Source organism: Syngnathoides biaculeatus, chromosome 18 (assembly GCF_019802595.1).
Source record: "Syngnathoides biaculeatus isolate LvHL_M chromosome 18, ASM1980259v1, whole genome shotgun sequence".
Taxonomy (NCBI): domain Eukaryota; kingdom Metazoa; phylum Chordata; class Actinopteri; order Syngnathiformes; family Syngnathidae; genus Syngnathoides; species Syngnathoides biaculeatus.
In genome coordinates, this window is record NC_084657.1 from 9,129,169 (window position 1) to 9,144,256 (window position 15,088).

The 15,088-nt window shown below is 51.7% G+C and overlaps 1 protein-coding gene across 2 annotated transcripts; it reads left to right on the forward strand.

The window, feature by feature from the left end:
- The first annotated feature begins 663 nt into the window (after window positions 1–663).
- On the forward strand, window positions 664–14,153 carry LOC133491436 (transcription factor COE1-like). Of its 2 annotated transcripts, XM_061802545.1 has the most exons (17): window positions 664–904; window positions 1,168–1,324; window positions 1,421–1,484; window positions 2,705–2,760; window positions 2,881–2,954; window positions 4,486–4,554; window positions 8,693–8,774; window positions 10,227–10,368; window positions 10,470–10,603; window positions 11,186–11,312; window positions 11,828–11,916; window positions 12,259–12,324; window positions 12,563–12,707; window positions 12,783–12,974; window positions 13,063–13,275; window positions 13,395–13,460; window positions 13,644–14,153. In XM_061802545.1, the coding sequence occupies exons 1-16, from the start codon at window positions 780–782 to the stop codon at window positions 13,457–13,459; spliced, it is 1,800 nt and encodes a 599-aa protein (XP_061658529.1). In that variant the 5' UTR covers window positions 664–779; the 3' UTR covers window position 13,460; window positions 13,644–14,153. The 2 variants fall into 2 exon arrangements, with proteins under 2 accessions (XP_061658529.1, XP_061658528.1); XM_061802544.1 differs by having other exon boundaries at window positions 12,563–12,974.
- The last annotated feature ends 935 nt before the right edge of the window (window positions 14,154–15,088 follow it).

The following is a 15,088-nucleotide window of genomic DNA, read 5'->3' on the forward strand; positions in this document are numbered from 1 at the left end:
GCCTTACACACAACAGCCTCAAACTCAAATTTTAGTCTCATCACTCGATCTGATCCTCTTTTCACCTCCAAGGCATTCTCAGCCAGCTCTCCGTTTTTGTTCCCATCTACTCCGTGGTCAAATAATTTAAACCTTGCTCCTGAACTTCTCGCCTTACTACCTTTCCTTCCACCTGCTCTCTTGGATGCGGAATACGTCAACTCCTGAGCTTTTCCTGTCATCATCCCAACATTCAAAGTCCCTACAGTCAGTTGTTGGCTCTGTGCATTCCTCTTTTTCTTAAGACGAATGCGGTTTCCTCCTCTTCTTTGTCTTTGACCCACAGTAATTGAATTTCATATTTATATAAATCATGCTAATCCTTTGTTTTGATTCATTGAATTTAAGACTCAAGCGTCAATGTCAAGTTACATTTGCCCTCCCCCCCCACACACACACGTACACAAACACCCCTTTCACACTAAAGTTTATTTACACCCGTGTTATCAATATTCATCCAATATTCTGTAGAAAGGGCGTGGTCAATATCGTTCGCCACGCCCCTTTCCCCCCCAGAGCCGGCACCACCTCTTCCTCGCTGGAGAAGCTCAAGAGGAACCTCCAGAAAGTCCCGCTTCACCTCCCCCGGTGATGAAAACCCGATGACTGCGGGGGGGCCCTTCCCCTCCACGAGGAGGATGTTGCGGAGCGCCTCCTCGCCCGCCTCCATTCGGGTCACTTAGGCGGCGGGAGGACCCGGGAGCGCGAGCGCAGAACTGCAGGCGGCGTTGGCTTCGCTCATGTTCGGCGTCCGACGCGGAGGCACCGGCGGCCTGAAGGAGGAGCCGCCGCCGCTGGGCGGCATGAACGCCGTCCGGGGTTGGATGCAGGGCGGCGTGCTGCGCGCCGATTCCGCCGCGCAGAGGTCAGGATCAATATATGAATTCATAATTGTTACTTGAATTACTGTCACTGTTTGCACGTGCGCGCGCTATCTTTTTTTTTAAAAACAGTTTTCAATAGTTGTAGGGATAAGCACGTCCTTACTTACATCCGAACAAAGCGCAGAACGCTAAACTTGAAAATGTATTCTTTTTCCCCCCATACCGAATCCGATCAATATTAAAGAAAATGGAGGCTGCGCCGCATTAAATATTGTCAATAATTGGCATGGTTTGGGTTCGGCAGCGGCGTGTCCGTGGGCCGGGCCCACTTCGAGAAGCAGCCCCCGTCCAACCTGCGCAAGTCCAACTTCTTCCACTTCGTGGTGGCGCTGTACGACCCCCGGGGGCACCCCGTGGAAGTGGAGAGGAGCGCCTTCGTGGACTTCGTGGAGAAAGACAAGGTAGCGCGGCGCGATGCGACGCGCGGCCCGTGGGCGCGCACGACGCCTTCCTTTCTTCCGATTAACGTGAACGCGATCGTTGTCGTGCGCGCGCAGGAGAGCGCGGGCGAGAAGACCAACAACGGCATCCACTACAAGCTGCAGCTGCTCTACGCCAACGGTGAGTTGAAAACATCCATCCGTCCGTCCATTTTCTCAGCCGCTTATCCTCACGAGGGTCGCGGGGGAGTGCCGCAGCTGTCAACGGGCAGGAGGCGGGGTACACCCTGCACTCCCCGCGAAACAAAAATCGCTCGCACTCACAATCACGCCTATGGGCCATTTAGGGTGTCCAATTAATGTTGCGTGTTTTGGGGATGTGGGAGGGAAACCGGAGTGGCCACCCCCAGGAACGGGGAGAACGTAGGTAGGGCCGGGATCGAACCCTGGACCTCAGAACTGTGAGCGCAACTGCCCCACCGTGCACCCCGAGTTGATACCAGAACAACAACAAAAAAACATACTAATGAGAATAATAATAATATATCCGCAGGGATGCAGTCAAGGCAAACGATCACGTTCATACTAAAATACTTACCTCTCCAAGTCATGTGACCAACATGAAAACGCAGGAATGTGGTCGTCAAACAAAACAAAATGTATTTTGCGCGGCTTTCAATTGGATGAAAATCAAAGACAAATAATGCACATGCTGCAAGAAAATTGTCTGGAAAAAATAAGTTTGGATGTATAAACGACCGTACTTCAAAGTGAAATATGACGTTTGAATTGACTTGGATCCAACTTTTATTCTATTTGCACATGATTGAAATATGTTAAGGTGACAAGTATTGAATATTTTTACGGAATACGGAAATTACATTGGTGGAGCAGATTTTAAGCATGTGCAACTGAAAATTAGCTACTAGGTATATATATAAAATAAATAAAGTGGCAGCACGGTGGATCAGCTGGAAAACATTGGCCTCACAGTTCTGAGGTCCCGGGTTCAATTCCAGACCCGCCTGCATGTTTTCTCCAGGCACTCCGGTTGGACACTCTAAATTGCCCGTAGGTGTGATTGCGAGTGCGGCCGTCTGTCTCCATGTGCTCTGCGATTGGTTGGCGACCGGTTCCGGGTGTGCCCCGCCTCCTCCCCGTTGACTGCCGGGATAGGCTCCGGCGCGCCCTGCGACCCTCGTGAGGATTAGCGGCTAAGAAAATGGATGCATATAAAAAGGTTTAGCTACGATAAAGTTTGGCCGGTTTGAAGATTTTGCGAAGTCTTTCACGCACCACTGAAGGGAGCTGGCGTTACGGTGGACTAGTGGACGTCTTAAAATTGAACGATCACAAGAGTCAAATCATTCAAAAAAATGTCTTCCCTGTTTCCGCACGCAGGCGTCAGGACGGAGCAAGACTTTTACGTCAGACTCATCGACTCCGCCAGCAAAGAGGTGAGCGGCCCGCCGAGTGTTTTTTTTTTCTTTCTGCGTTTGTGACGTCGGTCCGGTTGGAAATGTCAAAACCGAGTCCCGGACCGGACTTGACAGTCGCGCGTCTGTCGTCTCTTGCAGCCGATCGTCTACGAGGGCCAGGACAAGAATCCCGACATGTGCCGAGTTCTGCTCACGCACGAGATCATGTGCAGGTCAGGACCGCAAGCGAGGAGGGCGGGGGGCAGGGGGGTGGGGCGCCGTGATACTAGTTTGCGATGAATTCTACGATGCAAGAAAACCGTTTTGTTCAAAAGCAAATCTTTTGGTCGCGCGTCGTACTCGGTTGGTTAAGTTGGGACGGAAAGAAAAGCCGTCATCCAAGTGAGAACTGTTGTCGTTTCTCGGCTGGCGGAAATTGAACCACCATCAACACACGCGCAAAATGGAAATTGGTGAAGTCGCTGATGGCGTAGCGGCACACACGTCTGCCTTTGTGTTCGGGCATGCGTGGGATCGATTCCCGCTCGGCGATGCCATCGATATCTGCCCTGTGAGACTGACTGGACGCCAGTTCAGGGTGTAGTCCGGCTTTCGCCCGAAGCCAGCTGGGATAGGCTCTGGCTTTCCCGCAACCCTTGTGAGTATAAGCGGCTTGGATAATAATAATTTGGCACGAGAACCCGAGTTTTTTTTTTTTTTTTTTTTTACGCCAAAATGTGCAACTCATCACCGTCGGCTACCTTCATCCATCCATCCATTTTCTTTCCTGCTTATCCTCACAAGGGTTGCGGGGAGTGCTGGAGCCAATCCCAGCTGGCAACGGGCAGGAGGCGAGGGACACCCTGAACTGGTCACCAGCCAATCGCAGGGCACAAACAGTTGCACTCACAATCACACCTAGGGGCAATTTAGAGTGTCCAATTAATGTTGCATCTTTTTTGGAATGTGGGAGGGGCGGCACGGTGGATCAGCTGGTAAAAGGGTTGGCCTCAGAGTTCTTCGGTCCTGGGTTCAATCCCGGACCTGCCTGTGTGGAGTTTGCATGTTCTCCCCGTTCCTGGGTGGGTTTTCTCCAGGTGGGCATTCTGGTTTCCTCCCACATCCCAAAAACATGCAACATTAATCAGACACTCTAAATTGCCCCAAGGTGTGATCGTGAGTGCGTCTGTTTATCTGTCTCCATGTGCCCTGCGATTGGCCCGCCTCCTGCCCGTTGACAGCCGGGATAGGCTCCGGCACTCCCCGCAACCCTCGTGAGGATAAGCGGTGAAGAAAATGGATGGATGGAGGAAACCCACGCAGGCGAGTCTGGGATTGAACCCGGGACCTCAGGACCGTGAGGCCAACGCTTTTACCAGCTGATCCACCGTGCTGCAGGCTACTTTGATGCTAAAAAAAATAATGCCGAATGCCACAGATAGGCTAACAGAAAGGAGATATCGAGAAACGCACGCAAACAAAGCTATCTTGATGGTGTGCGTTGAACACACACTTCTTCTTTCTTCTTTGCCTTTCGGCTTGTCCCGTTAGCGCGTCACCTTTAGATGAACGCTCATATTCGTTTGGCGCAGTTTTACGCCAGACGCAAACCCATCTGCATAAACCGCTCCGGCACAACTTTGGCATCTATTTCTGTTCTGCGAGCGCCCGTGTTCCGCCGCGGCTATTCGCGCGTGCACGCGCGCTAACAGGCGGACGACGACAGACGCCGCGCGCTAACAGCTGTTTTTGACGTCCTCGCAGCCGCTGCTGCGACAAGAAGAGTTGCGGCAATCGCAACGAGACGCCGTCGGACCCCGTCATCATCGACAGGTACCGCGCGAGTGACTTCCCGCTGCCACGCACACATTTCCAAGGCTGTGCGCTTGTGAAGACAGATATGATTGATAACAATTGTTAGATATGGTGACATGCACACGCACACTCATCACTCGCTTAAAATGGGTCACGAATAATAAAAAAAAAAAAAAATGAAAATGATAGAAGTGAAACCAGAGTCGAGATGCGTTTTTTGACAGTGCCAAAATTGGTGCGTACTTGCGTATGCGACACACCCCTCCCCCTGCCCCCCCCCCCCACCATTGTCGTTCCTTTCATCATGTCTTCCTCACCTCTTCCTCTCACCAGTTTAACGAGAGAGATGAATTTTTATTTTATTTTTTGTCGCGGTTCAAAAGGAGACAACTTGCTTTCCTCGAAATAGCCCGGCGTGTGCGTACGTGCGTGCGCGTGTGTGAGGAGCAGAGAGCATGATGGGAGATGTCAGGGAGGAGGAGGAGGGAAGGAATGTCAAGGTTGCCGTGGATACCGTGGGATACTTCCTGTCGGTGTCCGATCGCAGACTCGCGCTGGAACATCTGGAAGTCAGCAACGTGACGTCGCCGGTGAACTTTGACCTTTTTAGCGGCGTGTGACATACTGACCAGAACGTGAAACTCGATCAAATGCGATCATGTGACTTCCTGTTTGAGCGCCTCTAACACACGCGCGCGCACACTTTGTCAGGATTCTTCGATGACATCATGTGTGCGTGTGTAAGTGACGGCTTATTACTCCAAAAATGTATTTGTGTGTGCGTACATAAATGCAGCTTGACCCTCGTGTGCGCGCTCAGCGCGCTTTTGTTGCGTCAGCCCGCCGCCGCCGTCGCAATAGTCGGCTCGGCGCACGGAGCTCGGCGGAGATCTTTTAGTAAGGTGTGTGTGAGGAAGACAAAGGCGGCAAAGATGAAGAGATCGTTTGGAAGCAGATTCCCTCCTCCAAATGATTGACAGCCAAAACGCCCCCCCCACCCCACTCCCCCTGCTCTAACATTCTTTGATTGACAGGACTCCCCTCATAAGTCAGGTTTGATGCCAGGAAACAAACCCGACACCCCCCCCCCCCCACGCGCTCGCGTTTCCATTCCGGGACGATAAACCCTCGTCTTCCTCTTCTTCGTCTCTTCCTCGGGGGTGCGACCCCTCTTCACCCCCCCCCCAACCCTTGTCTAATCCCGCTGCACGTTCGGGGTTTAGGTGTGAGGAGAGGAGCACACCGGGCTCTCTGGCGCCCTCTAGTGGATGGCATTGTTAGCGGTGCGTTTTTTTCTGTGATCTTGTTTCAACGCCGGCCGCTTTGGACCTGGGGGGGTGCATCGTTGTGGTCTGTGCTCATCACGAAACCCCGCCCTCTTTTCCCGGGACACCCCCCAACCCCCCCACCAAAAATAATCACCAAACTTACGTTCAATTTGAATTTTATTGCCTTTTTTAATTGTACCCTATTTTCATTTTCTTGGTCATATGCAAGGCATCTTATCCCCCTTACATGTGATTTTTCCACCATTTTGATTTTTTTTTGGGGGGGGGTGTATGTTTATGTGCACGGATCATCTGCTGGAGGTGCTGCCGGTGTAACTGTTTTTTTTTTTTATTTTTTTTTTCAATTTTTTTATCTACGCCTCACTAGAAAGTGCAACTTCGGCCATCTTTCATTCGATCATACACCCACTGGGAATCTGTTTACGTGAAAATACCTCTTAAAAGGGGGTGGGGGTGAGGAGGGGGGAGGGTATAGCACATGTGAGCAGAAGCTGTGACCTGTCAGGACCATGAGCGTCACAATGGCGGTGGTCGCGTTAGCGCTGGCGAGGAGGGCCCCCCATCCGAGGGATTTTCGTCGGACCGTGTCGTGTCCCCGCCACCGCTAGGGGGAGCCCTTCGCAATTGGCAGCGTTCGGCTCGGCGCCGTCGGCTGCCATTTAAATCATTTTTTTGTCATTCTGATCAGTTGTTGATGCCGCAGCTCCGTTGGTGGTTGTGCTATCTTAGAACAACTTTTGTTGTGCGTGTGTGTTATAACGAGTCGTGGAAATCAAACCCAAATTACGCGGGCTAATTAGCGTTAGCAGGAAGTAGCGGCAGACGAGCGCGGCGCATCCGAAAGTGTTAATTGAATAGTCGCAAATGAATTTTGTTGCGTCGATACGTGCGCGCGCGATCTTCACCTTTTAAAATGTTGCGCGTTGACATTTTGTCTTCTATTAATCTGTCAAGCGTTTCTTTCTATTTTCACACACGCGCCGCTCACGTTGTTGCACGTCGCCTTGTTTTGTCGTCTTAATGAGCTTTGCCGCAGATTGGGGGGGGGACGCGTGCGATGTGTTGTTGTGTTGACGCGACAACCGTGCATTTGTGAGAAAAACGCTTTTACGCGTGGACGTTTTGCGAGGATGCGTGTTGTTCTGAAGTCTTTGGGGAATGGAACCCGCAAAGACCTCCTGTCCGTTGACAGCTGGGATCGGCTCCGGCACTCCCCGTGACCCTTGTGAGGATAAGCGGCAAAGCCTCAGTATTTTTATATTCACATTTATATTTATTTATATATTTATTATTATTATTATTGATATTATATTTACATGTATTTATATATTTATTATTATATTTATATGTATTTATATATTTTTTATTATTTATAAATTTAATTTTATATTTATTTATATATTTGTATTGTTTTGTTTTGTTTTTTTACATACTAACACACGCCATGAATTGTATTATCTAATGTCCATTCAAATAAAAATTGGCCCCAAAATCTGCATATTTTTATAGCTTCTCCTCCGTAATAAACCATCGTCGTAATTCTCTTGAAACACTCAAAAGTTCTGCCTCTAGTTCAGATCTTTAATGGTGGAAGTGAAATGTGATATTATTCCTTATATTTTTAAAACGAATGTGCTTTTTAATTGCTTAGCAAAGATTTACTCTTCCAAATATGGGAATCTGCATGAATCCTTACCGGGCCCGGGTAATTAGTGTTTTTTTTTTTGTTTTTTTTTAAATGCGGATGTCTCTTTAAATATGATTTCTGGTTCAGCAGTGTTACGGGAAGGTTCCCGTTTGACGAATTCTACTTGTAATCCGCAGACTTGCGTGCGCGCTGTGAGCAGGACGAGACAGTGTGAGGTCGCGGGGGGTCAGTGCGGCTGTCCCGCGCCGTGATAGGCTGTCACCCCGGGGTGAGAGGTCAACACAATTAGCCATGCAGAATCCCGCCGGCCCGTGTTCTAACCGGGCCCGAGCTCGTTAGCGCACACTTTTAACGCGTGGACCTGCCACGCCGTCGGTGCTGCACCGTTTCACACACTCGGGCTTTGTTCTGATGGGGGCTTTGCGGACTCTCGCGAGTCCGAGGAGACCGGCGGACTCGACGCACTCGTGAAGAACCTTCCAACGTCTTCCAGCGCTCCGCTCGGCTGACTCTCGACACTTCAAAACGCGATTACCGTAATTCCCAAGCTACAGAGCGCACCCGTTTCTAAGCCTCAGCCAGTACATTTGTAAAGGAAATACCGTTTGGTACATACATACGACGCAGGCGTGTAAAAGCCGCAAGTGCCCACATTGAAACGCGAGATATTTACAAAGAAAGACGGTACACAGAGTTTAACACTAGCGTAGCACTAATGCTAGTGCGACGCCGACAGAAAAACAAAACAAAACAGTAAAAATCACTGACACAACACAGCAGCAACACGCGAGCACAGTGCTAATGCTAGCGCGGCATGAACGCGACCGGTAAAAGTCACTTCCTCGGCACACATATTCCACCGGTCTCACTCGTACCTTCTTCGCTCGTGTCCCCCCCCCCCCCCCTCCTTGCGGCCGTTAGGAAAAAATGCACAAATTAGCCCCATCACCGCATAAACCGCAGGGTTGAAAGCACAACTTGTAGGCCGGAAATTACGGTATTCAGATAAATTATGACACTTTCAAGTGACATATCTTCAAAATATCAACGTATTATAAAATGCTTGAGTAAGACTTTGGAACGCTTTGAAAACATTTAGGTGACCCCAAAACGCCGATCACACAAAAGAATTTGGAGCACTAGAATAAAATGTTCCTTCTTGACATATCTCTAACGTGCCTTAAATATAATTCTTATGAAATTGCCTCCATGCCAACAGGTTTTTCCTCAAGTTTTTCCTCAAGTGCAACCAGAACTGCCTGAAGAATGCCGGAAACCCGCGAGACATGAGGAGGTTCCAGGTGCGTCGCTCTTAAAGGTCAAGTGTCATCCCTTTTGCTATTGTCATGAAAAATACATATCACGTTATTCACTTCAATGTCTGTATGAAAAAATAAATATGAGGGGAGAGCGCGTCATCCATGCGCAAAGTTGCGGAAGTGTCCCAGTGAAGTTACCGGGGCAATATTACCCTCTTGTTTCGGACCATATTCAGATGATACGCGATATCGCGGCCCGGCGGTGCGACAAGCCACCCCAGCCGACAAGGCTCATTTTCAGCTACCTTCCCGGAGGTAAAACTAATAAAAACAAACGAGTCCACTTGAGGGCGATCACGCCGTGTACGTCACTTCCTGCTTCTTCTCCAAAACAAATCCCACGAGAAGATTTTCCTAGCGGCGAGAGAAACGCATGGGTCCATGTCGGCTGCCGTTTTTTCCCATTAATAACATACTAAAAATTATGCATTTCGTGACAGTGGCCCTTTAAGGTGACGACTCCGTCCATTGGCTGTCGCGCGCCACCAGGGAGAAACCACTTGACCACACTCGGGGTCCAGCGTCACAGTCGGAAGCAGGGTGCTTGCCGTGCCCGACTGCGGAACCGCAGCAGATGATGGCGTTTCTCTGGGGGGGATAATTAAGGGCCGGACCCTTCACGCGAGTGCCGACAGACCGCCGGCCAGTCACTTCCTGTGTGTGTGTGTTCGATGTCAGAACTGGCCGATTTGATCCCGTTTTCGCTATCCCGAAAGCAGAGCAAGAGCGGCGTCCGCCGTAAAGTGAAAATAAGGTTTGATAATTTGACATCAATATTTTTTTTAACAGTCCTGTCCAAATGAAGCTTGGAAAAACATGAAAACGGACCTATCGTCTGTGTCTGAGGCGCGCAAATCAAATAGCGTTTTTATGACCTGGAAAAATGGAGACAAGTTAGTCCGACATCTTTCTACTGCCAATTGTGTATGTAAAATTGTAAATTGAGCTGGCAAAATATTTCTGCTTGAGACCCAAGGAATAAATCCCACCGGGCCATCCTGGGCATTTTCCACGTCATGACAACGAGGCTCTCCAACGTACTCAGATCAGCACAAAGTTCTTGTTCAAATCCCTGCCTCCCAAGTTGGACCCCGTCTTTGACTGCGCCTGACGACGAGGCGCTCTAAAAGCAAATGACCTGAAGGGAAAACTGCTTCCCTAGCTAGCTAAGTGCACGTTGCATTTGTGCCGGGTAACTGAAAAAAACTGAACTGGTACGAAATATTTTCCTTGTTTCAGGCGCCTCTGGTACATTTTTTCAAGTGTTTATTTCGTTCTGGATTTTTGCTTTTATCATTTAGTTGCACTTTATTCTTTTTCTCGTCACGTTTTCACTATTTATCGCGACGACTCCAAATGGATTTCCAGCGGGCTACGTCGAAACTCCCGTTGAGTCACTTTTTTTTTTTTTTCTGACCGGCTCGTCCTCCCAAGGTGGCGCTCTTGACCACGGTGAGCGTGGAGGGTCACGTGCTCGCCGTGTCCGACAACGTCTTCGTCCACAACAACTCCAAACATGGCCGCCGGGCGCGCAGGCTGGACCCGGCGGACGCGGCGCCGCCGCACCTCCGCCACGGTAACGTCGCCGCGCTCCTCTCGCTGTGTTTTTTGCGCTCGCGGTGTCGGCGGATCCGAGCGCGTCACCGCCCGTGTGCCCGCCCGTGCCCGTCCGCGCAGGGGCGTCGCCGTGCATCAAGGCCGTCAGCCCCGGCGAAGGTTGGACCACAGGGGGCGCTGCCGTCATCGTCATCGGGGAAAACTTCTTCGAGGGCCTGCAGGTCATCTTCGGGTCCGCGATGGCCTGGAGCGAGGTGAGGCCGCGCTGTGCTCTTCATCCTCATTTCATCACTGATACAAAGAGTACTTGGGAAATCAAATCATTGATTGAAATGATTGAAAGCGCCGTTAATTGGTTCCATCCTCGCCAAAAAATGTGCAAATATCTGTCATCTGTTTGTCGGCGGTGCAGCTGTGCAGCTGTAGAGCGTTGTCCTCACAGTTCTGAGGACCGGGATTCAAATCCTGGCACCTTCTGTGCGGAGTTTGCATGTTCTCCCCGTGCCTGCGTTGGTTTTCCCCGGGTGGGCGCCCACATCCCAAAAAACGTGCGACATTAATTGGACACTGTCTCGATGTGCCCTGCGATTGGCTGGCAACCAGTTCAGGGTGTGCCCCGCCTCCTGCTCGTTAACAGCTGGGATAGACTCCAGCACTCCCCGCGACCCTCGTGAGGATAAGCGGTAAAAGAAAATGGATGGAACTCCAAGAAACCGCGCTATAATCAGGTCTTTCCAGATGCCAGATTTCCACCTACCGCAAGTCGGTCTGGAACGTTCTCTGATGTACGTTTGTATCTGTATGTTCTGCGGCCCCGGCCACTTTTCCCCCCGCAGCTGATCACGTCGCACGCCCTCCGCGTGCAGACGCCGCCGCGGCACATCCCGGGCGTGGTGGAGGTGACGCTCTCCTACAAGTCCAAACACTTCTGCAAGGGCACGCCGGGACGCTTCTTATACACGGGTACGCACTCGCCACGCGACATCATCGCGGGAGGATTGAACCACTTGGCGTGATCACGTCAATGTCCTCCCGTCCTAAAACGGACAAATATTTTTTTTTTTGCTATGTTCCTCGTGAAAATGTTTATCCATACTTTTTTGTCTACAACGGCGTGAGACCCGGAGAACTGAATGCGACCGTGCCGGAGCGCACTAGGAAGACGTTTCAAATGATATATTCAATGAACGCATCAGATTTGGGAGTAGTTGCAGTACCACATTTCGCCACAACATTGACCAGATGTAGACGCGGCGTAATTAAACCAAAGCAAAAAAATGTGAAATATGCACGGGAGTATTATTGTCTGCTTGCGTGTTGCTGTTCGTGCACAAGCACTTTGAAGGCTTCCAACTACTGAAACATCGACGCCCATTTCCGTTAGCCGTCTATGGCCTTTCACATTATATGTTAGTGTTATGTTTGCAGATGTTGACCAATCGCGTGAATTTTCTCTTGTCTCCGCGTGTCCCGTGAAGCGCTCAACGAGCCCACCATCGACTACGGCTTCCAAAGACTGCAGAAGGTCATCCCCCGTCACCCCGGAGACCCCGAGAGGCTGCCCAAGGTGCACACACACACACACGCCCCCACTCCCCAATTTGACCCCCGTGATGATGTCATCTCGGATGATGAGGTCACGCTCGTGTTTGAGAACCGCCACAAAGAAAGTCACGAAACGATCGCATCTGTGTACGCGTGGGCAGAATCAAATGATGGCGAGGGGGCGTGGCTTAGCGTGGCCGCCGTCGCACGCACATGATGCCACGTCATCGTCGTAGTATGCGGGGTGCCGAGCATAATTCGCATTTCATTTTTCGGGGCCGGGGCGATGGTGCGTCTCTTTACACAGGAAGAAGAAAATTTAAGTTAAGTTTAAGTTTGTGCCCCCCCCCCCCCCCCCCCCCAGGAGGCGATCCTGAAGAGAGCGGCCGACCTGGTGGAGGCGCTCTACGTCCTGCCGCACAACAACCAGGTCAGCTCGGCGCGCGATGACGTCGCGACCAATTTCGGCGACAAATATTAACCCTTTTTCCAATCCGCAATTGTAAGCGTCGAAGGAATTGATGTATTTTTCATGTATAATTAATCAGTTGTCAGAGTTTTACTCGGAATCGGCGTCGACTATTCGAAATCCTTTTCGGTCGGGCCCTGGTCGTGTCGTGCGTTGTCCGATGGGATCACGTGGCGTCCGTTGCGTGATGTGTGCGCAGGAAGCGGCGGCGAAGCGAGCGGCGGACATCGCCGACGCGCTGTACGGCGTCCCTCGAGGACACGCCCACTCTGCCGCAACGGCCGCCGGCTCGTTCGCGGGCCAGCCGTCCGTCGACGTGTCGGAACCCCCGCGCGCGGATCAGGGTGAGTACCTTTCCCAAATTCCCGCCGCCGGGGCCGTGTCCGACGCGTCTGATGTGACGAGCGCGCCCCCTGCAGGCTTCATCCGGAGTAGCGCGGCGTCGCCTCACGGCTACGCGGCCGCCTCCGTGCCGCACCACGCCGGCTACCCGCACACGCCGCCGCCGTTGCACGCCGCCATCAGCTCATACGCCAACAACACCGCCGTCAGCAACTTGGGAGCGTCTCTCGCGTTCGGCAACCCGTCGGCGGCAAACTCGCCTTACGCAAGTTAGTGTGTGTGCATGTGAGACGGCGCACGGGGGTGGGGTTTCCACTTTCCCGCAAATATTAACAGCGTGTGCGCACCTACACGCAGTGGTCCCTTCCAGCCCGACGATGTCGTCGTCATCCACGTCGCTGGCCGCCAACTGTTCGCCGTCGGCGGCGGCTGCATCTGTCTTCTCGTTCTCGCCCGCCACGTTGGTGTCGTCCGCCGTCAAGCAGAAGTCAGCGTTCGCCCCGGTGGTCAGGCCCTCGTCCTCGTCCTCGCCTTCGCCGCCATCTTGCGGCAACGCCAACGGCCTCCAAGGTGACGCAATGGCGACAGTCGACCCCCAGGACGTCGTCGGGCATTTTCTTCTTTTTGGATCCTAACATTTCTTCTTCTCTTCTTCCGTGTGCGTTTTGCGTACATTTGCGTCTGTGCAGACGCAAACTTTGCGGCGTGCGTCAAGTTGTCGTCGGGCGCCCTTCCGGGGTTGGCCTTCACCTGAAGTATGTCCTGCCTCCTCCCGTGACCTCACTTCCTGCGTGTACTTCTCCCTCTGGCCCCGCCCTCCCGTCGTCCCATCGGTTCATGAACGAAACCGGATATGACATCATCGCACGGTTTCCCAACGTGTTTTTTCATGTTAGTGTCTGTAAAACTTGCCTTTCTCTTCCTCTTCCTCACGCCAGGAACGCCCGTCGTGCCGATTTAAACGCCGGCGACTGCGGGTGACTGACACAATCTCAACGCTCCAAAAGAAGCTCCTCAACTCATCCGGACCCCAAGCGAGAAGACGGGAAGGAAGTTTTCATGTAGTTTTAGTTTTTGGAAATCAGCCAAACACAGCTGAGAATTTTTTTTTTTTTTTTTTGGATTGAAGAATTTTGCCAAATGGTTTCTGCAATTGTGAAATAATTTCAGTCTTCACGAGTGACGAGCTGTTGGACGCCGTGACAATTTCAACCGAGTTTGTCTCTCAAGTCGGCTTTTGGTTCTTCCTTTTTAAAGCCAACGAGGCCTTCGTCCGCCATCTTGCATGACAACAAGACAGATCTGCGTTTTCTTTTCTTTTGGTTTGTGTGTGTGTGTGTGTGCCTGGACAAAAGCAAAACACGGTCAAGAACTTCTTTTTTTTATTGGGTTTTCACTTTGGAGTGTAAAAAAAAAAAAACATTTGTGATATTGAATTAAACTTTTTCTGTCAGCATCTCACTTGTCAGCTTTCACGGAAGGTGAACGGAAACTGCGAGGCTGCGATCTGCGTTCACCGCGCCAGGAACAGCGAATGCTGAGTCGCTATTTTTGGATTCGAATCACGCCAAATCAAACAAGAAGAACTCCACTTGTACGGCGGATATGAGCCATCGCGGCCTTGCCAGGCAGGGTGGCTCGTCGCAGCCGGCTGTCGGCCGGGGTGGCTCATCTCGGCGCCGAGCCGGGCCGCTTTACGGCGTTGTTCATAGGCGCCGCCGTCCGCGATAAACAACACCGTTGAGCCGGAGCCCTTTACGGCGTTGTTGTCGCACGCGGCTGAGTGCTGCATTGTTGCCAGCGTTCTTCAGAGCCGCCGCCGTCCGAGAGCCCGACGCACAGCCTTCGCCGAAGCCGTGACCGGCTCGCCCGGGTTGGCTTATTTTCGGCACCGAGGTGGCTTATCACGGAGCCGAGCCGGGCTTCTTTAGGGTGTTGTTCATAGCCGCCGCCGTCTGCGACGAACAACACCATCAAGCTGGGGCGCTTTACGGCGTTGTCATCGCGCGCGGCTGAGTGCGGCATTGTCGGCAGCATTCTTCCGACGCTGTCCGACACGCACATCGACACATTTAGCACGCCTGTCATACGTACGCAGATTTTTTGTTACGTTATGAGAGACGGATTACGTGGTCTGCCCCAAACTATTATTTTTTTTTAGTAGCTGTATACACACCGACCTGTCATTTGGAACCCACGAAGCTCTCGTCCGTTGCACCCGTGCAATCCATTTTTCACGACGAACCGGGTCTCTTGCAAACTTCTGAAGGGTAAATCCGTCCTCCCGAGTGTTCAAGCAACGTCCGGCAATGCAACGAGCCGGAATTTTGGCTAACAGGAAGGAACGACGAGCGACCTTCCCGAAGGTAAAACGAATAGAAAC

Coding starts and splice junctions, on each gene's coding strand:
- LOC133491436 (XM_061802544.1), top strand. CDS start 780: ATGTTCGGCGTCCGACGCGGAGGCACCGGCGGCCTGAAGGAGGAGCCG. Junction 1,325..1,420: donor ACTTCGTGGAGAAAGACAAG/GTAGCGCGGCGC, acceptor GTGCGCGCGCAG/GAGAGCGCGGGCGAGAAGAC. Junction 10,369..10,469: donor GCCGCCGCACCTCCGCCACG/GTAACGTCGCCG, acceptor CCGTCCGCGCAG/GGGCGTCGCCGTGCATCAAG.